Raw genomic sequence first — 24,072 nt, forward strand, 5'->3', positions numbered from 1 at the left:
CTAAACTTGATTGTCACCATTTCGCTTGATCTTGAAGACCCATTTGTGACCAATTGGCTTCCTTCCTTGTGGTAGTGGCACAAGGTCCCATGTATTATTTTTATGAATGGCTTCAATTTCTTCTTGCATTATCATCATCCACAATGAAGAATCTGAGTTGTTTATTACCTCCAGGTATGTTGATGGCTCACCGTCCTCTGTTAAAAGGCAATATGCAATATTTCATTCTATAACATAATCTGAGTGCTAATTGGGACTTATTCTCACACGATCTTATTGACGAGTTGTTGAAACTTCATAACTCTCTGATTCTTGTTCATCATGTGCTAGTTCTACTTCAGAAGAATCTCATTGTTCAAACTCCTTTTCCACATTTATCTGCGTAGTCTCTGACTTTTTAGTGCTACCATCTTCTTATTTTTTTCTTGTTTATCTTATACAAAGATAACATCCCTGCTGATGATCACTTTGCGGGCAGTGGGATCCCACAAGCGATACCCCTTTACTCCATCAGCATACCCTAAGAATTTGTATTTCCTGGATTTTGGATCCAGCTTTGAAATTTCTTGGGAGTTGTACATCACGTACACAATACTTCCAAACACATGGAGGTTTGAATAATCAGCTGGTTTACCATTCCACATCTTCATTGGTGTCTTCAGCTCTATTGCAGTTAATGGAGCTCGATTCACCAAATAACATGCAGTATTGATTGCTTCTGCCCAAAATGATTTTTCTAGGCCTGCAGCCCTCAACATTGCTCTTGTTCTTTCTAACAAGGTTTTGTTCTTCTGCTCTGCCACTCCATTTTGTTGAGGAGTGTTCGCCATTGTGAATTATCTTTTGATGCCTTCTTCCTGCAAAAGTCATCAAATTCTTCACTTGTGTATTCTCCTCCATTATCTGTTCTGAAACACTTAATCTTATTTCCAGAATCAAGTTCCACCAGCGCTTTGAAGTCTTTGAAAGTTGAAAACACATCTGACTTTTTCTTAATAGGGTACACCCAACATCTCTTGGAGTAGTCATCAATAAATGAGACAAAGTATTTTGCTCCGCCTAGGGATGTAACTGATGCTTTCCATACGTCAGAATGAACCAATTCTAGAACACTTTTTCCTCTAGAATTTGTCGTGTTGAATTTCAACTGGTGCTGCTTACTTGTTATACAATGCTCACACAAAGTAAGTGATACCTTTGTTAAGCCTGAAAGTAGCTTTTGCTCCACATGGACTTTCATTCCTTGTTCTGACATATGTCCAAGTTTTTGATGTCATAGCATTGCAGAATCTGAACTATGAGGCAACAGAGGCTTCTGCTTCTAGCAAAGTCTCTCCCTTTAGCATGTACAAGTTTGATGGTATATTTCGCCTTTCATTACCATAAGCGCTCCATGGAACAACTTCATGATTCATTTCTGTGTTTCATTCTTGTTTGCATTATTATCCAACAATCCATAGGATAATAAATTTTTCTTCAGGCCTTTCACATACCGTACATCTCGAACAACTTTAATTACTCCATCATACATCTTCAATTTGATGGTTCCCACGCCAACGATCTCTAAGACATGATCATTGCAACTATACACAGATCCTCCTGAGACAGGTTTATACTAATGGAACCATTCTCTTCTTGAGATTATGTGATATGTTGCTCCCGAATCAATGAGTCATATATCTGCAAATCTTTTTCTACCTTCCACGGTGGTTGACGCTTCATAGTATAGAGCATCTCTATCATCTAAAGTGTTTGCGGTATTGCCTTGTGGATTGAAGTTTTTATTTAGACTCCAACAATCCTTCTTCAAGTGACCATTTTTTTTCCATAGTTGTAGCACTTTAAATTTTTCTTGCTTCTCGACTTCGATCTACCATGTTTGTGACTGTTGCTTTGGCCACGTTCTGTTGATCTCCCTCTCATCGTTGTCAACACTTCTGCTTGTTGCAGATTTATTTGTCTATCTTCCTTGTTCTTGCGCCGATTTTTTTCTTGTAGAACAACAACTGCAACGTCATCGAAGACTAGATTGGTGACATTACTGTTTGTCAAGTTGATGATGAGTTGATCATACGAATCAGGTAGACTTTGAAGTAGAAGTTCAACACTTTCTTGTTCTCCTAGTGTATATCTTAAGGATAGGGTTAATAAATGTGGCCTCGAAATGGACATGAATGCTACGACAATTTAGGATGGTTTTGAAGCTAAATAGGATAGGATATTTATAGTTGAAGCTTAAGAATTAATCTTATAAATACCCTAAGTACCTAGACTAAATTATAATTATCCCTTTATTTTTTTTAATAATTTGGTGGCCAAATTTGACCACTAGCCGCCCCAAACCAAATAATTCAGCCGCCCATATTTTTGTTTACTTTCAACAGTATGATGTATTAACAAAAGGGTGCATTTTATTGATGATGTTGAATGAAAGCGTGGCTTTCTTTATTGGGCCTTCGAAAGGGACTCATTCCCTTTTTTCCTTTTTTTTTACTCCAATCCCACGTACTATACCATATACTCCATAAAAGAAGTAAAATTAAATATATTTTCGAATAATATAATTATCATATAAAAGGTTGATTTGATAAATCTTTAAGATGTTGCATTGATGATTAGTTGATTTTATTATCATTATTATTGATAATGATAAATCGGTTTATATTTAAATTAGATAAATCTATTCATATTGATTGAATTCGAATTTTTTAATTAATATATTATGTATTAAATATGGATTATATACTTTTATAACTTTATTAATATTACCGATTTGATTATATTTAAATTATCGGTTTGCTTGGTTAGTCCTGCCTAGCCCTGTCTGATAGGCCCTTTGGATTGCTCAACCTGAACCTTGACCAAAAATAAAAATAAGAAAATAAGAAAATAAATAATAATATGTAATAACAACTATATAGTATATATGTTGTCAATTTTTTTTTTAAATATACGTTTTCAACATCCTAAAAAATAATATATTATACGTTTTCCAAACCATTTCGAAAAAATATTATATATGTTTTCAAGACTATTTTATATATATATATATATATATATATATATATATATATATATATATATATATATATATATATATACGTTTTTCAAACTATAGTATTATATATGTTTTTTAATTTATTTATTTTTTTTATTTCCGGTCAAGGTCTAGGTCCAACAGTTCAAGGGGCCTAGCTGACGGGGTAGGCAGACCTAACCCAGCCAACAGACCTGGTAAGCTCAACAAAAAACTAGAGTTTCATGTTAATCAGTGGCGCCGCACGAGGGGAAGCAAGTAGCACGCGTGGAGGCTACGCCCCAGCAACCAGTGAGATTTTCGGCCGAACAACCCAAGACTAACCCATCCCGAGTTTTCCGGCCGCACCAACCACCAATGATGCCGAACGAGACTAAACCATCCCGGAAGAATCATCAACACACCGAGATATTCGGGACCACAAAAGTCGGTTACGAGGCTATAAAAGCCTCCGGCCATGCAACGAGAAGAACGCACCAAGAAAATTGAGCAGCCAAATATCAACAGTAAACAAAAATAAAAAACATTCGAGCAACAAAAATTCTATCAACAACAAAAAACAACAAACTTTTTGAAACCGAAAGTGAAGAAAAATAAAGTTTAAAACTTTATTTCGTGGGAGAACATCGAGGACGCGGAGGAGCTTCGTCGGAAGGTAAAAGGTCGTCGGGAAAGTAAAAAGTCTCACCGAAGAGGTAAAATCCGAGACAGTTCATTTTAGATCTGCGTCGATGGCAGTACAATGGTACTAATCATTCCTTGACTGTAATCACTCCCGAATCTAACATATTTCTGGTAAAATACAGATCCAGTATGATGATAAATTAAGATGTCCGATCAACTTAATTTTAAAAAAACATAAATGATCGGTGATGGTTTTAATATATTTTGTTTTAGTTGAAGCCCGATTCCAAACTCATTCAAAGAACGATTACGACAACAACAAAAAGCAAAGAAGAATCAAAGAAAAAGAATACGTCATCCATAACAACAAAAAGATGAAAAAAAGACAAAAACATTAAGATTTTTGTATATATTATTTCATCCAATTATCATAATTCTTTCAAAATTATTATATTTCTTATGAATTTTATTCATGAATAATATCTTTGTTATCATTTCTTTGAATATCGAGAATTTTGTAAGAATTTCTTTGCAGGTTAATGTTTTAGAAAATTTATTTCTTTTGATATACTTTTGGTAAACTCGTGTAATAAATTAAAATTCAATTGTCAAATATGCATATCCTATATACATTATCAAATTACAAATAATCATCATAATTCTAGAACACATCGTTAAGGATTGTTACAACATTCATAATGCATGATTAAGAGAGGGCTTTCATATGTTTTTTTCTTTCTTTTTTCTTTTATGAAGACATCAAATATTTTTTTTATAAATAAGCTAATATATCGTCATTAAATCATTTCTTCAAATCAGAATAAATAAACTATTTATAACTATTATAACTCAAATATTACCATCGCCAAAATTAATTCATTTAATATACTTTTATATTATATTTATTTATTGTCCCAATTCAACTGAATAGTTTAGACTTTCGAATCTAAAAGGGGTCCACCTTCAAGTAGGCGGAGGAAGCAACAATCAATCAAACAACAGCACATTTAACATATTTTACTAAAAGGCTAAAGTCGCGCGACTCTGGTTCTTCATCGAGCGATCTCGCGCGATGACGCGAGTCTGAACAACCTAATCATATTAAGTATATAATAACTATACGAGAGAAATATTTCAGTAAATCAATCTATCTTTAGTGTATGAGGAAACCCTTTGCACCTGTAGCAATGGCTCCTTTCTTTACGTTGCTGTCTCCAGACTTCCGCGCTGAGCAATAAACGTTTCAAACCAAAGGCTAAGCAGGTAATTATACTTCCTGCTGCAGATTCAGATTTCAGTTTACAATTATATAACTGATATGGTGATCAGGGGATGAAGAACATGGAGAAAAGCTTCAAAAGGTTGAAATCAGAAATGGAGGAGATAAGCGAGGAGCAAAAGAGCATAAGGGAAGGGCAAAGACAAGTTAAAAAAAATTTTGAGATGGTTGAGTCGGAGTGCGAGGAATTGAAGAGGGAAACTAGACTCGTAATTCAACAAAGTGCGAGGACTCAGGTTAAACTTGCTCTTATGTTTCGCATCCTCAAAGCAAGGGAAGCCGACGACTTGAGTACCGCGGCCACTCTCACTGAAATGCTCCGGTTCGTTTATTAACTACTTGCTCAATATTTCTGATACTGTTAATAATTGTATATAAAAGACTTGTCATCACGATTTTAAACGAAAAATTCTAATTAAAAATCAATTATGAATTAATTTTTGAAAATTTGGGGTTTTCGATGAATTTGAAATTTAATTTGAATTGAAGTAGGTGACTTTTGGTTGAGTAAGTGGAATATTTAAAAATATTATTTAAAATAATTAAAAAACTTATTTTAAAGATAAAAAAAGGTAAAACGTTACCAAAAAAAAATTTTATTTTAAGAGTTCATGAGTCGGGAGAAGGGTGAGCACCTACAACATTTAAAATTGATACATTGTTGCTTATCTGTTGTTGTAATACTGGATATTTTAAATTCGAATTAAAATAAAAATATGATCAATTTTTATCGAACGTTGGTTAATTATTTTGAATTATAAATTGCACAAAAAAAAAACAAGTAAGATTAGAATTAAGTTTCAATTTTCGTTCAAATGTCATCGAATCACATTACTCTTATCGAACGGGTACTTTTTCACGTCCATTCTACGATAAGTTTCTTGGAAATATTCTCAGCGTTTGCTTAGGAATCTTTTATTCTCATAAAAGCTTTGGTACAACTCAGATTTTTCTTATTTCCAATTCTATTTAATGACAGTTTAAAAAATATTTATTCTCAAGGTTAGTATATATATTGAATGTGGTGTTAGAATCTTGATACTCTTTTCTCTTTATTATTAACTTTGTTTTTTTATCGTTCCAATACGCGTTCTTTACCGAATTGGAACACGGACGAATTGAAACGAGATTGGTAGGGGTGGGGGCGAATTAGGTAACACTGGTCTTTCTACTCGAGGAGACTCATCATTTCATTGTGAATGATATTTCTGCCTTTTCGTATGCAGTGAAATAGTAGGAAGAGAGAGGGAGGAAAGCAAAGCTGACATCTGAATGGCTCTGACAAGCTTCCTCTTCGCTGCGGGAATGTGACGGGTTAATATACGGCTAATATATAGCATTACCGGATACATTAAAATGTATTTAATAAATTCGGTTTAGCGGTACCTATTATGTTGACAACTAATAATGTTTTAGGTAGAAAATATGAAAAACTATTAAAAATTTGGTAACCGGTAAACTTTGGTTATCGGTAAGTATCTATCCTTTTATAAAAGTGTCCATACTTTTAACATATCAAGTAAATTTTACCGGTTTTGTCATAATGAATCTGGTTTTGTCATATTTTTACCTGTTATATTGTAAATTATCTATCCTTTTTATAAAAGTGTCCATACTTATTTCACTGTGAAAATATATTTATTATTATCTTTAGTTAATATTGTTAAATTTAAAATCTAAATAATATTTTATAAAATATCAAAACAATCAAATAATTTTTTGTGTAAATGAAATTATTAAATTAATATTGTAGTTGGAAAACATGAAACACTATTAAAAAAAATTGAAACATAAATACATAACTTTCAAAAAGTATATCATTTTTATAAAAGTGTCCATACTTATTTCACTGTTGAAAACATATTTATTATTATTTGGTTAATATTGTTAAATTTAAATTCTAAATAATATTTTATAAAATATCAAAACAATCAAATAAAATTTTGTGTAAATTAAATTATTAAATTAATATTGTAGGTGGAAAACATGAAACACTATTAAATAAATTGAAACATAAATTACATAACTTTAAAAGCAGTTATAAATCCTAAAAAGTGTCGATAATTTTAAAAAATATATCGATCCAAAACGATATACCAGGTAAAAATATGATAAAACCGGTAACAAAATGATAAAACCGGTAAATTTAAAAGTGTCGATACGTTATATAAGGATCGACACTTTGTGAATTTAAAAGAGAATCAGTTATAGCGCCTATAATGTGTCGATACTTTAAAAAAATATATCGATCCACAACGATATAACAGGTAAAAATATGATAAAACCGGTATCAAAATGATAAAACCGGTAAAATGATACCGGATATATTGAAAGTGTCGATACTTTCGTAAGTACGTGTAATAAATTATCGACACTTTCAAAGAAATAGGTAATTATCCTTTCGAAAGTATCGACACCTGACATAAAAATATCGACACTTTTGTATTTGTATCGATTAAATATAAATAACATATCCGATGAAAATATAAAGGCCATAGATAAAATCCTCTGAAAAAGATAGAACGGACGAGTTTTTGAAATCGAAGAGTAATTGTTGCTGCATTTCAGAAGGCGTTTCTAAAGCGAAGTTTGTTGTTGTTGCTGCAGTCGAATCGAAAAGTATGTTGTCGAAACCCTAATTTTTAATTATTACAGTAATCGCGTAGGGTTTTTTATGTGTTGTTTGAGGTTTTGGAGTAAGGAAGCATTTGGGACCGATTGCAGGTAGAAATAGATATTCAAGGAAAAATATAAATGTCGATATTTTTATTAAATATTATAGGTAGAAAATGATATTATAGGTTGTATAAATGTGCCGACACATTTTGGTGTGGCCATTCAAATTCTTTTGAAGAAAACCGTTTTACCACAAGAGTAGTTATCTATATTTGTATATTGAAAAGTGTATGTAACAAAATAATTTGATTTGCGTAAACTGATATATGAAGGAAAAATGGAGTCAATGGGTTGGAAAATTGTTGGTGGAGCAGATGACTTTGAAATTGAGGCCGAGACTCGAAAGCAACCAAAGGGTGGATATATATACTTCTAGTAAGTATCAATGTCTTTTTGTTATTATTGTTGAAATGGTAATTGGATTAAAGTATCGATAAACTTTAAATTGATTACAAATTTTAAATGTTAACAGTATGGCCGAATGCAAAAGGATGAAGGGAGATGGCACACAGAGCGGTTCGGTATGTAAAATGAAATTGACATTGAGTAGTATTAGTATTTAGTGTTAATGTATTGATTAAGAAACGTTTATGTTTAATATTAGGTGAAAAAAGATGTGAGGTCCAAATGGAATTCAATGAGTGATGCTGAAAAGGAACCTTACATCACACAGTCAAGGAATGATAGTAAAGAATACAAAGAACGGAGGAAAGCACATGAAAATAAGGTATTCATTAAACTTGTAAATACGTTGATACAAAATATATAAGAACTATAACATTATATATTGTTAAAAAATGTAGGAAGTGTCGACAAGATGCAGCATTAAAAGGGTGAATTTATTAATTAAACACCTTAAGGAGAAGGGTCAGTTGAATGTGCTGGGAGAAATAGGTTTTGGATCGTTGATCGGAGTAAGGGATCGACCTATTCGGAGGAAATTGTGTCGATCCTTGATGGCACAATTTGACGTCAGTCAATGTATGGCTAAGTATGGTGATTATTCATTCCCTCTGGGGGTATCGACTGCTGCAGCCGTATTGGGGGTACAAAACAAAGGCAAAAGTGTTATAGAAGTCTGTAGGAGTAAGAACTGGAAAGCACTTGCCTCCAAATATGGTTTGAATCATAAGGTGACATATGCTGAAGTTGAAGAGGATATCAAAAGTGGATCTTACTGGGGGGATGAGCTGAAGGCCCGAGTTCTATTGTACCTTGTCGGGATATTTCTTTGTCCAACGGGTGATACGTCAACGAACAAGGAATATGAAGCTCATTTGCGATGAAGGCTTGAAGGGTGAATTCAATTGGGCTGAATATATCCATTCGAGATTGATTGAATCAATCATCACCTTTAAAAAGGGCAGCCAGAGATACCTCAAAGGGTGCATAGCAATCTTAGAGGTAAATGAGTTGAATCACTTTTTTGTGTTTTTATATAAAAATATAAATTTTATTATAAATGCAGGTTGCACTGTTCGATTTTTGGTCGGGCTGTGAGGCAGTGCCGACTTATGAAAGAACCGGAGTGGCACGCATCCGTGCATGGGGGAAGGAAGAGGTGGTTAGAGTGATGGTGAAGTTGAAGTTGGATAGAGGGAAGAAGCAAGAAATGGTAATAAATGTAATTAAATAATATTAAGAATATAATCAATGTCTTACTATTGTAATTTAATTTTGAAGGTTATTGGCAAGGATGTAGAGGAGGCAGTGGAGGCAGAGGAGAAGAAAGGAGGGATGGTTGTATTGGGGGATGACGGTGAGTGGGACGACGGTGAAGCAAAACAGAGTAACTTCGACATTTTGATGTCTGAATTGGCTGATATCAAAAAAATCCAATTTGAAATCATGCAAAGACAATCAAGAGTCGAAGAGAAACTTGATCAAGTCGTAGAGAAACTCGAGAGAGTCGAAGATACACTCGAGAGGCATAAGGGGGTAGTGGAAGGAAAAATAGATGGAGTGGTGAAAGAAGTAGAGGTGTTGAGGGGTGAAGTGGTGAAAGAAGTTGGGGTGTTAAGGGGTGATATTAAGATGGTGACGGGAGAAAAATTTGAGGGAGTGGTGAAGGAGGTTGTGGATTTGAGGATTGAACTTACGGGGGTGAAGGGGGTGGTTGATAAATACTCGGATGAAGGAGCTCAATTGAAGGGTGAAATAAAAGAGATGAAGAGCTATGTAGAAAAAAAGTACGATGAACTGAAAAAATATGAAGAAGAAAAGAGGGAGGAGGAAGAAGAAGAGATGGAAGAAATGAGGAGGAAGGAAGTCGATGTCATTTATACACCGGAGAGTGTTATAGCAGCAGTTTTGGATTCGGAATGTCCTGCACCCCAGAAGAAGAAGCAGAAGGTAAGTTTAATAAAAGAATACTTAATTTGATTTTTATTATGTTGTTGTGACAAAAATTTGTATGCAAAATTGTAGGTTGAAAAAGCGGATATTCCAAGCGGAATTGATGACATCGAAGCTGCAATTTGTGATTATTTATGGAATAGCGAGTTAGAATCGGGGTAAGTGAAATATATTGTTTTGTTAGTGATATTTAAATATTTCATGACAACATATTAATCCTAATGATTCATACAGATATTCTGTAATATCAATGGGAAATCAATTCGCTACTGTATACGACGTTGCAACGTTGAAGCCTACGGAATGGGTTGGCGGTGTGGTAAGTAGAAAGTAGAAAATGTTAAAACTTATTGAATATGTTCTGATTGTGTAATTAATTTTGTTAGGTTATCGATTTGCTCGCCTGGACCATATGCTACGATTCTCAAAAGTCACTCCGGAGGATTGGCTACCTTCCATACCTCTTAGTGGTGAGTTAAATTAATAAATATTGAAAAGTAGTGTTATAGACGGTAAATTAATAATGTTTGTTGCGTAATTACAGCAACAGGCGTTGGAAGCCAACAACAAAGAAAGTGTTGAGAGTATTTCTACCTTCTGGGGTGTCATATTGGATAACTATGTGAAATTCACCGACTGTGAGAAGGTAAGACACCATACCAATTGCAAATGATGTTTTCGGATATAGAATGTTGAATTTTGTCAAATTAGGTGTGAAATTTGTTGCAGATCATGATCACAATAAACTACCATAATTCACATTGGTATCTGTTGGTGTTGGATATGGTAGATCATGTTGTAACAATATATGATAGTATGTTTACAACTGAAGCAGCTAAACAGAGAGTGAAGGATGCTAATAGATTGGTATGTATGTATGTATGAAAGGACATTATGTAAATTATAATGCATAATTTTTTTGGTGCATAACTTCTTCTATTTTAATGCAGATTAAAATATTAGATTCTTATAATAAGAAACGTATTTGGGTTGAGTCCTGTGGATCTCTAGGAAAGTATCCCTTGAAAAATTTCAAATTTGTGGAGCATAAGAAGAATAAGCAATTGAATGGGTATGAGATGTTATCACAAATAGAAAGCTTAATTTATGCAGTATTCATCATAATTGACATGTGTGGTTTTCAAATTTTGTAACAGATATGATTGCGGCATGTATGTGATGATGTGGATGGAATCGATCGGTTCTACAGGGGCAACTGGTGATTTTGTAAGTCGATAGAAAAAATCGTTTGTGGTAAAATTGTTAAAAGTCGTATATTGAATGCTGTAGTTGACAATACTTAACGTTCTGACAATTTGAATATAGGTTGTTGGAGACTGGGATCGATCGCGAGTATTAAACGATCTCGTAAGCCACAATCAAAATGAACGAAGACAGGAGATAACAAAAGCTGCAATATTACATAAGAATAACAAAAGAATGCAATGATGTAAATGTAGGGTTAATTTTGTATAAGATTTATAATTTTGTATACGATTTATATTTTCGTATGTGAATATAATTATGAATGAGATGAGAAAAGTTAGCAGTATGTTGTTGTACATGTTTCTTATACACATTAAGGGTCATGTTGATACTTGGAAGTAAAAGGCAAATTTACAATATGGCCAAAAGGATGTAATTTTTCAATATAACCGGTACAATTATACCGGTTTTATGTGAGAATATGTCTAAATAATGTGTCGACACTAATATAGTTTGTGTCGATATTTTTTTTCCAGAATGAATGGAAAACAGGGTGCACCATAAAGTGTCGATCCATATATAAAAAGTGTCGATCCCAAAATCATCGAACCCAAAAGTATAATGTAATATGTAATTTTTCAATCTAACCGGTACAATTATACCGGTTTTTATGTGAGAATATGTCTAAATAATGTGTCGACACTAATATAGTTTGTGTCGATATTTATTTCCAGAATGAATGGAAAACAGGGTGCACCATAAAGTGTCGATCCATATATAAAAAGTGTCGATCCCAACATCATCGAACCCAAAAGTATAATGTAATATGTAATTTTTCAATCTAACCGGTACAATTATACCGGTTTTATGTGAGAATATGTCTAAATAATGTGTCGACACTAATATAGTTTGTGTCGATATTTATTTCCAGAATGAATGGAAAACAGGGTGCACCATAAAGTGTCGATCCATATATAAAAAGTGTCGATCCCAAAATCATCGAACCCAAAAGTATAATGTAATATGTAATTTTTCAATCTAACCAGTACAATTATACCGGTTTTATGTGAGAATATGTCTAAATAATGTGTCGATACTAATATAGTTTGTGTCGATATTTATTTCCAGAATGAATGGAAAACAGGGTGCACCATAAAGTGTCGATCCATATATAAAAAGTGTCGATCCCAACATCATCGAACCCAAAAGTATAATGTAATATGTAATTTTTCAATCTAACCGGTACAATTATACCGGTTTTATGTGAGAATATGTCTAAATAATGTGTCGACACTAATATAGTTTGTGTCGATATTTATTTCCAGAATGAATGGAAAACAGGGTGCACCATAAAGTGTCGATCCATATAAAAAAGTGTCGATCCCAAAATCATCGAACCCAAAAGTATAATGTAATATGTAATTTTTCAATCTAACCGGTACAATTATACCGGTTTTATGTGAGAATATGTCTAAATAATGTGTCGACACTAATATAGTTTGTGTCGATATTTTTTTCCAGAATGAATGGAAAACAGGGTGCACCATAAAGTGTCGATCCATATATAAAAAGTGTCGATCCCAAAATCATCGAACCCAAAAGTATAATGTAATATGTAATTTTTCAATCTAAACGGTACAATTATACCGGTTTTATGTGAGAATATGTCTAAATAATGTGTCGACACTAATATAGTTTGTGTCGATACTAATTTAAATATCAAGTGTTTTCCACCGTTTACGATATATAGTACTCTTAATCGAGAAACCCTAAACATAAAGGCAAGCAGGCAGATCTTCCTCTTTCTTCTACCGTTATCATAAGTGACGACCAGATATTCAGGTAAATTTATCGATATTTTATGGGTTTGATTGATTTCTATATTGGAGTTTTTATCCTGAATGTGTTTGTGTTCCATTGTAATAGGGGTAGCATCCAACCAAAATGGCTCCAAAACGTCAGCGTCAGAAGCGAGGTCTTTCTCAAAGCTCTTCTCAACCCAGTTCTTCTCAACCACCTCCTTCTGTAACAAACGATTCTTCTGAGGAAATCAGGTCCTTCGAAACTCTGAACTTTAGATCCGACATGGAGAAACAAAGATGGCAGACGAGTTTTAAAGTAAGGAAGATTCGTCCCGAACGTGTCATTGACCTGGGTTTCTTGTTTGATGATAAATATGCATTTAGTTTTAAATCCACATTTACATCTTGGGGTTGGCTTGAATTCCTTGGTGTAGAACCAAGATATTATCCCAACCTAGTTAGAGTCTTCTACAACAATGCTTCCTTACAGCACGAGCCTAATAAGACTAATATAATAGGAATTAATACACATGTCATGGGGAAGGATATATATATATCTCCAGAAACTATTGCGGAGGGTTTAGGTGTAGCGAATACAGGGGATTCAGATGAAAATGGTGTAGATTGGTCTACAATTAAACGGGTTACTAGAAATAGCCCAATTCACCTCGATGTAGAGTTGAGAGTGTTTCACAAAATGCTCACATGGTATATCCGACCTAGTGGGGGAAAACATTCAACGCTTCGAGACAGCGATTATTGGTGGATAGCAAAGTATAAATCCAAAACGGCTCCAAACATTGCAAAACTCATATTTAATACAATTGTATATATGGTCACAAAGGGAGCAACAATTTCAACTACACTACCATATGGATGTGTCATCACCCATCTGTTGAAGAAGAAGGAAGTTGATTTTTCGCATGACGCCCCTGTTCGATTAACCCGCAAGATTGACATGGTATTTATTAAAAAAGCGGGATATGATTTTGTTGAAAAACTCGGTTGGAAGCGTGTCAAGGAGGTCGGATTAGATCAAGAGAGGGAGGAAATGGACCCCGTTGGCCATGAAGAAGAGCAACCAAGTGGAGACGCAATGATGGAAGAAGCTCCAGTTGCAGAGGATGTCACAATTAAGACCGTGATGGAATACATGGTCAATTTTCGGGAGCATATTGATTCCCTTGTGAGTGGAATGCGATCCGATATTTCATCATTGCAACGTGAAGTCTCCATGTTGCGTAACGAATTACGTCAACGACATCAAACGAGTTAGGTAATTCATTATCTATGTTTCTTAACATTTACACGTTCTGAACTTTATTTTATTTCTTTTAACAGATGTGGACAACCAAGCGGTCGCAGAAGATGAAGCTGACGATGAAGATGACGATGATGATGACGATGAAGCTGGCGATGAAGATGATGACGATGATGATGATGAAGATGATGATCCAAACAAGTATATCGTGTCTGTAATGCCGCCTTCAAGAAAACTTTTAATTTTTGATCTCAATGGTGTCCTTGCCTACATCCCAAGACTGCCGGCAGGTTTTAATTCTATTCTTTTGTATCCATTATTTTAACATATAAGCGTAGAACTTTAATCTCATTTTCTTCATGTTGTAGATGTTGTCCTCAGAAGAGGATTATTTGAATTTATGCAATTTTGTGTCGACAATTTTGTTGTTGCCCTTTGGTCTTCAAAGATGAGGTTAGAACATGTTTGAGGCAATTGAATTACTGTAGTCAAAATCGTTAATATACATTTGAATGTTAACATTCAAACTTGATTACAATCTCAGGCATAACGTCGACCGTGTACTTGAGAAACTACCTGTATTTTCCGAGCATTTTCTATTCGTGTGGGTAAGATGAATGTCATTACAGTTTGCTGACTTTTCGTTGTCTATGATTCCTACATATTTATGTTCGACTGTTTGTGAACAGGATAAAAAAAAAATGCAAAACATACGATTCTGTTACCTACTGTAAAGATCTCAATGATGTTTGGAACGCGTGTCCAGATTTTAACGAGCTAAATACACTTTTGGTCGATGATTCAGCGGAAAAAATGATTTATAATCCGGTAAGTTGCATTTATGCAATATGTTTTTCCAGTTGAACAGGTGTTCAGACATTGATGATCCAAACAACTTATGTGTTTATATAGAAATACAATTACATATGTCCACATACCTTTGACGCTGCTTCCCATTCGAACGACAAAGCTCTAGGTATGACACAAATTTATTCATGCTTATGCGAATTTAATTTATTGTTAGTATAATTGCACCTCATTAGTTTGATAATTGAAATTATTTATGTATGTCCTCAGAAAAAGGCGGAAACATACGAGAGTATTTGGAAAATTTGTTGAAGGCCTCTAATGTTCCGGACTTCGTTAGAAACAACCCTTTTCCATCGGATTAATTTTGTTTGTCGGTACATTATTTAAACATTCTTGTGTATTTATATTTTGGTGTGATTATATGGTGTGTATATTTTCATTAATTATTCCATATTTGCTTCTATGTGTACATATACATTTGAGTGTCTATACTTTTTTAATATATTGTAAAGTATCTATCCTTTTTATAAAAGTGTCTATACTTTTTCCACTGTGGAAAACATTAATTTAAGGTTATATTTTGAGTGAGTTTTAAGATATTAATTTAGTAATTATAGGCGTCTAATGATTTATTTTTTACGTTACGGTATATATTATTATTAAATTAAAAATTCTTAATATTATTTTATAAAATATCAAAACAATCAACTAATTTTTTGTGCAAATGAAATTATTAAATTAATATTGTAGGTGGAAAACATGAAACATACTTAAAAAATATTGAAACATAAATTACATATCTTTAAAAAAAGTATCGATCCTTTTTATAAAAAGTATGGACACTTTCAACATATTATAATAAAATAGGTAAATTTGCAATATAACCGGTATAAATATACCGGTTTTATGCGCGAATAGGTCTACAACCTATATCGACACTTTTTAATATTGTGTCGGTACTTTATGTCCATATTGGAAGAAAAATGTGTCGATACGATTTAAAAAAGTGTCGACTTTTACACATCGGAACCCATAATTATAATGTAATAGATAATTTTGTAATATAACAGGTATAAATATACCGGTTGTATGAGCGAATAGGTCTACAACCTATATCGACACTTTTTAATATTGTGTCGGTACTTTATGTCCATATTGGAAGAAAAATGTGTCGATACGATTTAAAAAAGTGTCGACATTTACACATCGGAACCCATAATTATAATGTAATAGATAATTTTGTAATATAACAGGTATAAATATACCGGTTGTATGAGCGAATAGGTCTACAACCTATATCGACACTTTTTAATATTGTGTCGGTACTTTATGTCCATATTGGAAGAAAAATGTGTCGATACGATTTAAAAAAGTGTCGACATTTACACATCGGAACCCATAATTATAATGTAATAGATAATTTTGTAATATAACCGGTATAAATATACCGATTTTATGCGCGAATATGTCTACAACCTAAAATGTGTCGATACCATTTTAAAAAGTGTCGGTAATTTTAAGTAACGCGGTTTTTCTTCCTTCATTCAAAATATTTATATGTACATACAATAGGAGTCATGTTGATACTTACGATATATTATATGGAGATCGTTGTCATTCCATTCCGTCTTCGAAAAAATCAGTTGATGTAGGCTGTGTGCTTGTACTCAAACTGAGCTTGACTTGAGGACATGTTAGTTTGTTATGCCCCTCACCGTTGCAATACCCACATCGCCTAATTTTCTTCTCGACCTTGTTCTTCGGCACTTCTTTTCGCTTGCGTTGTTTTCGTTGAGGGTCACGAACATTGTTTACTACAATGCTCTGGTTGACTGAATAATTCAAACCAAACGAGTTTTCTAATTCTTCTATTAGTTTTTTCATCTCATCTCTTGCGGTTTTGAAAGACTCGTCTGTCTTTGATGCAATGTAGCATAACCTACTTGACGTTGAACGTAGAGCAGCGAACCTTGCCATTTGCATCACTTCTGGAGACACATTCAAATCAACATAGCTGGGTGCAGAAGCCTTCGCATCATTAGTCCACCTACTTTGAATCAAAGTCCCGGGCAAATATGTGTAGTCCAATTGCTTCAAAATGTGAAGTTGATGGCGACACGGAAGTCCAACGGTCTCGAATTTTTTGCAGGAGCAAATTAGAGTTTTCGTACGAGAATCAAAACTAATTTCAAATTTCCTATTTTTTTCTGCGTACTTTGACAAAATATAATGTTGACATTCATCTGATAAGGACTTAATCTCTGCCTCAATCCGGTACAATGTCTCCCGTATAAGTTCATCTTGGAACAGACGAAAAGATTCACGGGTAAAAATCGCAGCGGCATGGCTTTCAAGGTCGACCAGTTTTGTGATCTGGAAGGGCTTAGTATGGGAACTTAAGTAATCCGCTTTCAACTCGTTCATACGCATTCTACTAATTCCATCTTCAATTGCACGAACAACATCTAAATATGTCTTCTTGTGTTTCAGTGCAATAGCTAGTGAAGCATTCATAGACTCGCACCTTTGTGTTGAGTGAATATTGGCAAAGAAATGACCGGTTAGATATGCTTGTGCCCATAAGTGTCGTGTATTTCCCTTCTCAATCACCCATGGATGCTTGTGGACGTTGAATTCTGAAACAATCGAACGCCATTGAATATCAAATTCCTTGGTTGTCCACCAGGAAGCCATGCATTTTGAGAATGCTGCTGTAAACTTTGGGTCACCAATGTTAGCTTGTGCATTGCGAGAAAGATGCCAAGAACATAATATGTGCTTAGCATAAGGGATAACATATTTGATAGCCCTCTGCATTGCCCTATCCCCATCGGTTACAACAAAAATAGGTGATTTATTCATCATGGCTTCTAAAAAATTCTGTAGCACCCACTCGAAAGATTGAGACGTCTCGTCAGCGATTATGGCAGTGGCAAACACAATTGTGTTATGGTGATGATTGACACCAACAATAGGCATAATTGGTCGACCATACAAATTATCTTTGTACGTTGTGTCGAACGCAATTACATCACCGAAGCATGTGTAATCCGATCTCGATGTAGAATCCGACCAAATAAGATTATACAATGCCCCCGATTCGTCTACCGAGTATGTCATAAAAAACCCGGGATCATCATGTTTCTTATAATCAAAGTAGGCAATAAGCGCATTCACATCCCCATCGACGATTTCCTTTGCTTTACCTCTTTGAAGTGCATTGTAGAGGTCTTTATGTGTAAATCCAACATTATGATAGCCCCCTGCCTGCTGCGTTAAATAGTTCATTACTTGTGACGTGCCAACACCGACCTCTTTCAATGTTGTTGCCTCATCGATATCAGCCTTACTTACAGCTCTATTAGAACGCATAAATGGTGTCATAGCAGATGTGCACAATGCATGATTATGTTTCTGATCAGACTTACTTATAACCCACTGATCGTTTGTATTTGTTGCTGTAACTACGACTCTAGCCTTACATCCTGTTCTTGTGACTGGCGTATGAGCACGTTGGCGATCAACAGTATTGACTTTTGATACTCGAAACCCTTCTTTGGAACAACAAAATTCTTGTGTCTTCACATCCCCTTCCACGTCAAGCCGTGTTGTTCCCTTACGTGCACTAAACCCATGTTCCCGTGCGAATCCCTTGTAAAAGTGCCAAGCTTGATCACGTGAACAGAAGAGCTGACCAACCAATCTGTCAGATTCATCAACATTATGTACTTCATGGCATTCCTCGGTTGGCTTAACATTGTCTACATCAGTATTATCCATGGCAAAAATTTTGTTGTGCAAGTTCAGTGCTCCAGGAGTTGATGGAGATGTAAGAAAAGGTTCATTTTGAATATGTTTCAGTCGTGCTGCTTTCACTATGATGTGGCATTGGTAGTGGTAGTTAAAGGGTGGGTACAACATTAAATTCGCAGTACATATTTAGGTATGTACAATAACTACAAGTATATAATGTAATAGGTATCGTTTATATAATGTAATAGGTAACGCTTATATAATATATTGTAAAGTATCTATCCTTTTTATAAAAGTGTCCATACTTTTTTCACTGTGGAAAACATTAATTTAAGGTTATCTTTTGAGTGAGTTTTAAGATATTAATTTAGTAATTATAGGCGTCTAATGATTTATTTTTACGTTACGATATATATTATTATTAAATTAAAAATTCTAAATATTATTTTATAAAATATCAAAACAATCAAATAATTTTTTGTGCAAATAAAATTATTACATCAAATTACTTTATTCCAACCATGTGACAAGTGTGACAACTCCATCAACTCACAACTCAGCTTTGAACTCAATCAATATTGTCTTTTAGCTTGATGGTTCATAAAGCATGTTACTTGAACAGTATGAATCAATTATGCAATTTTCATGTTCAATTTAACACTGCATTTCAAATTCATTTCATATGTAATTGGAGTTTGAATTTAAATTTCAATTTGAGTTTGAATTTCAATATATATTTCGGCTCCACTATAAATATTAGCCCAAGCCAATATGCATGTTATCATTGATTATTCCTAATTTCCATTGTTTTTTTCTAACGTTTAAACGCGAGGGAAATCCAGACCATTGTATTTTTTGGTCAACTTTAAAGCGTCAGAAACGTTTCGGGCGTATGATCTGGGTGGTAAACAAATAGCAACTAAAATCTAAGTCCGAAATGCTTCTGAGTACCACCCAAATCATAAGTCTGAAATACTTCCGATGCTCATCAAAATCCAAAGCTCATATGGTGCCAAGCAAAAGGAAATCAAAATTCAAATCTCATATGATGCCAAGCAAAAGGAAATCAAAATCTACAACTTGATTTTAAACATTGATATGATATGTTCAGTTGTTATCATGTTGGGATTTTCTCGTTTTTGATTGCTTGGATAGTTGTTCTCTTGCTTCTTCAAGTGTCCTTAGCTTGTAATTTATAGCTTGGAATGTGTTTGATGTTGTATATATTATTATTAAATTAAAAACAATAAACATATATATTACATATTTATTATTATCTTTGGTTAATGTTGTTAAATTAAAAATTCTAAATAATATTTTATAAAATATCAAAAAATCAAATAATTTTTTGTGCAAATGAAATTATTAAATTAATATTGTAGGTGGAAAACATGAAACACTATTAAAAAAATTGAAACATAAATTACATAACTTTAAAAGAAGTATCGATCCTTTTTATAAAAGGTATGGACACTTTCAATATAATAGGTAAAAATATGATGTAATAGGTAGCGCTTATATAATGTAATAGGTATCGTTTATATAATGTAATAGGTAGTGGTTATATTGTAAAGTGTCTATCCTTTTTATGAAAGTGTCCATACTTTTTTCACTGTGGAAAACATTAATTTAAGGTTATCTTTTGAGTGAGTTTTAAGATTTTAATTTAGTAATTATAGGCGTCTAATGATTTATTTTTTACGTTACGATATATATTTAATGTTGTTAAATTAAAAATTCTAAATAATATTTTATAAAATATCAAAAAATCAAATAATTTTTTGTGCAAATGAAATTATTAAATTAATATTGTAGGTGGAAAACATGAAACACTATTAAAAAAAATTGAAACATAAATTACATAACTTTAAAAGAAGTATCGATCCTTTTTATAAAAAGTATGGACACTTTCAATATAATAGGTAAAAATATGATGTAATAGGTAGCGCTTATATAATGTAATAGGTATCGTTTATATAATGTAATAGGTAGTGGTTATATTGTAAAGTGTCTATCCTTTTTATAAAAGTGTCCATACTTTTTTCACTGTTGAAAACATTAATTTAAGGTTATCTTTTGAGTGAGTTTTAAGATTTTAATTTAGTAATTATAGGCGTCTAATGATTTATTTTTTACGTTACGATATATATTATTATTAAATTAAAAATTCTAAATAATATTTTATAAAATATCAAATAATCAAATAATTTTTTGTGCAAATGAAATTATTAAATTAATATTGTAGGTGGAAAACATGAAACACTATTCAAAAAATTGAAACATAAATTACATAACTTTAAAAGAAGTATCGATCCTTTTTATAAAAAGTATGGACACTTTCAACATATTATAATAAAATAGGTAAATTTGCAATATAACCGGTATAAATATACCGGTTTACTTATAAATTAGGTAAATATAAGCACTACCTATTACATTATATAAACGCTACCTAGTATGTTATTGTACTTTATAATATTTCCGGTTAAATAATATAACATAACCGGTATAAATTTTAACCGGTCACTTGTTTAACCGATCACGCCGTATATTAGCCGTTTTTTAGGCGCCGCACCGCAGAACTACCCCTTCGCTGCTGCCCCAAGATTATGGAGTAATTTGTCGGTGCTATCTTTTAGCATTGTCACTACGGCTACTTATGTTTTGGATCTATTTCTTTTCATGTCTGGTATGTTTTCGACTTTGCAATTTATTTTTTGTTGTGTTTATGGGGTTTAATATTGCATATGTAAAGACTTGAAAACTAGTAAACCAGATATGGTTGTTATCTTTAAAGGTTGTTTGGTTCACTGAATATAAGATTACCAGTGGAAATATAAGATTACTAGTGGGAATATGATTACCGAAATGTAACATTACTTAAGATATTACTAAGAATGTTACATTAATGTGTTTGGTTTGTTTGGCAGTAATTTAAGATTATAATGTTTGGTTGAAGGAATAAAAGATTACTTGAATGTATATTTTATCAAATTGATATTGTTCTATATTTTTTAACAAGTGAAATTTTAATTATTTAAATAAAAATTATTTATATAAAAATTTATCGACAATATATTTAAATATTTATATAAAAATTCATCTATAATATATTATTTTATTATTTAAATATATTATGTATTATTTTAAATTTAATTAATATTAAATTTTACATAATTTATTTAAAAAATATATTAAAATTTTAATTCAACATATTTTATATAAAAATATATCATGTTCAATATTAGAGATTTTTAACTTTCACTATGATATTTAATTTTATAAAAAGTAATTAACATATTCGAAAATTAGCACATTACTTGCAAGTCATATACTACATAACAAAAAGAAGTGTAACATTAATCATCAAAAGTTTGTACAATGTTCATACTTACAAAAGATAGTAGTCATGATATTCTAAATTTAATTATATATGTTGGCTATATTATATAAAAAAATAATTCTTCAAGTCCAAAGATTGACATATGACTAACTAGGCTACACAAAAAAGTTGGGATCATATTCTAAAGTCGTAATAAAAAAGAGATCGACATAATTGTAGAAGAAACACAGTTAAAATGATGGTCTAAATTCCTAAAATCTCTTCATAGTGACTAAGCTTCACTCACATGAAAACAAAACAGAATTATTGAAGATGCTCACAATCAAAGTAACAAAACTCACAATCTTATTCCTAGCTTAGCTTTACTCATTATCTAAGGCTTCCTCAGCAGCAGCTGCCATTAACTCATCAAAGTTATCTGACTTCCTTAGCAGTATTTCAATCTACAACATAGCAAATTACAATAAGAAAAGTTCAATGAACCTGAGAATTAATGTTAGTGTTAAATGATTAAAAATGGACGAAAGTAGTACAACTGAATTTTACTATATATTAATCCCTAACCTACCAATTAATAGAATTTATGTCTCAAAACTAGTAGTCTGCCTGATTCCTCTCTCATATCAACTACACAATAACCAGAGGCCTTATTATATATCTAATTGGTTTAGTAGTCTTACAACTTACTTTAGCTTTTTGTACAGGTCGTCCGCCTGATTCCTGTCCCATGCCAATGTTGGAAGTCACGATTTTTGTGATATAATGCATATATATCACGATATATAGTTTGAGTTATCAAAATGAGATGAAAGCTAAAATGTATATTTTGTTACGGGTAAGACTCACTTTTCTCTATGGCCAGCCCATTGTTCTTTAATATCTCAGCAATAATAACAACAGTAGCAATAGCTGTCAGACAACATAGAAATCGAGTTAAAAGAAAAACAAGAGAAAGAAACAGTTATGTTTTCCTCAACATTCAAAACCAAGAGCCGCATTGCAACACAATCATAAATCACATTCCATAAATATACACATAACATGTTTGTATGTCAAGATAATGTGTTGTATTTCAACTCGAGTGGTGTAAAACTAATCTTCACTTTGTTCTTTTGATTACATTGAAGTAGTCATGAAAGGTAACAAGAATAAAACATTTTGCGAGCTTCATGATATTTTAGCCACAAAGGTTGAAGCTATCAATTTAGATGACAATTCCATCTCTGAAAAGCTAAACATATAACATTTAATAAGAAATACAGAGAGCAATAAAGCAAACTGCCACTTCAATAATGAAAAGAACATCCGAATAAAAAAGTTCCAATAATGAGTAAACCAAGCAAGTGAAAGTGGAAAGAAGAGCGAAGAAAGAATACCCATTCCAAGAGCTGAGAGTTCCACCTCATTGTATTGTTGCATGTATCTCTGCCAAAAGGGAGCAAAAATAAATGTATAAACAACTAAAAAAAAAAACTAATTTAATTCATTTTTTGTTCATATAATTCCCATTTGTTTTGAATATTTTCACATCATGATCAACAACAACAACAAAAATTCGAACGAAAAAAACAAATGAAAACCCAAAGTCATAACTCAAAGTCTCATATTATTCATTAATCACCGAGAGTTAGAAATTTAGAAAGAAAAAAAAGTGAAGGAACCGTGGCGAGAGTAGAAGAAGGTGGGTTTTTGGGTATTGGAGACTTGGATACGGTTCTTCTTATTGTTGGAGGCTGATGAATCCACTGCCTCTGTTGTTCCTACTATTCTCGTTGTTTAGAGAGACAGAAAACAAAAACTGGAGGCTAGAGCAGTGGAGCGTTAGGAAGGAACGAGTGACTTTGCAAAGGGATTTCAATTTTGGGAATTTTAATTTTGAGAACACAAACCCATAACCAGCGAAGAAGAAGATTTCAGCAGAACGAA

At 32.8% G+C, this 24,072-nt stretch overlaps 1 protein-coding gene and 1 long non-coding RNA gene across 3 annotated transcripts; both read left to right on the forward strand.

Moving 5' to 3' along the window:
• Positions 1–4,812: 4,812 nt before the first annotated feature.
• LOC120199130 lies at positions 4,813–6,254 on the forward strand. 2 transcript variants are annotated; one of them, XM_039200325.1, is made up of 3 exons: positions 4,813–4,928; positions 4,991–5,262; positions 6,167–6,254. In XM_039200325.1, exons 2-3 carry the CDS (start codon positions 4,994–4,996, stop codon positions 6,210–6,212), a joined length of 315 nt encoding a protein of 104 aa, XP_039056256.1. In that variant the 5' UTR covers positions 4,813–4,928; positions 4,991–4,993; the 3' UTR covers positions 6,213–6,254. The 2 variants fall into 2 exon arrangements, with proteins under 2 accessions (XP_039056256.1, XP_039056257.1); XM_039200326.1 differs by having other exon boundaries at positions 4,829–4,924.
• Positions 6,255–21,391: 15,137 nt separating this feature from the next.
• LOC120199132 lies at positions 21,392–23,119 on the forward strand. The gene is made up of 2 exons (XR_005523426.1): positions 21,392–21,492; positions 22,851–23,119. It is a non-coding gene; the product is annotated as an uncharacterized LOC120199132 (long non-coding RNA).
• Positions 23,120–24,072: the final 953 nt, after the last annotated feature.

The sequence above is a fragment of the Hibiscus syriacus genome, unplaced genomic scaffold, assembly GCF_006381635.1.
Source record: "Hibiscus syriacus cultivar Baekdansim isolate YM2019G1 unplaced genomic scaffold, ASM638163v2 tig00005377_pilon, whole genome shotgun sequence".
Lineage (NCBI taxonomy): Eukaryota > Viridiplantae > Streptophyta > Magnoliopsida > Malvales > Malvaceae > Hibiscus > Hibiscus syriacus.

What these genes read in the sequence shown, in the direction of transcription:
- LOC120199130 (XM_039200325.1), top strand. Translation starts at nt 4,994, where the DNA reads ATGAAGAACATGGAGAAAAGCTTCAAAAGGTTGAAATCAGAAATGGAG. An exon ending in ACTCTCACTGAAATGCTCCG is followed by an intron (nt 5,263 to 6,166) that starts GTTCGTTTATTA and finishes TTTCGTATGCAG; the next exon opens with TGAAATAGTAGGAAGAGAGA.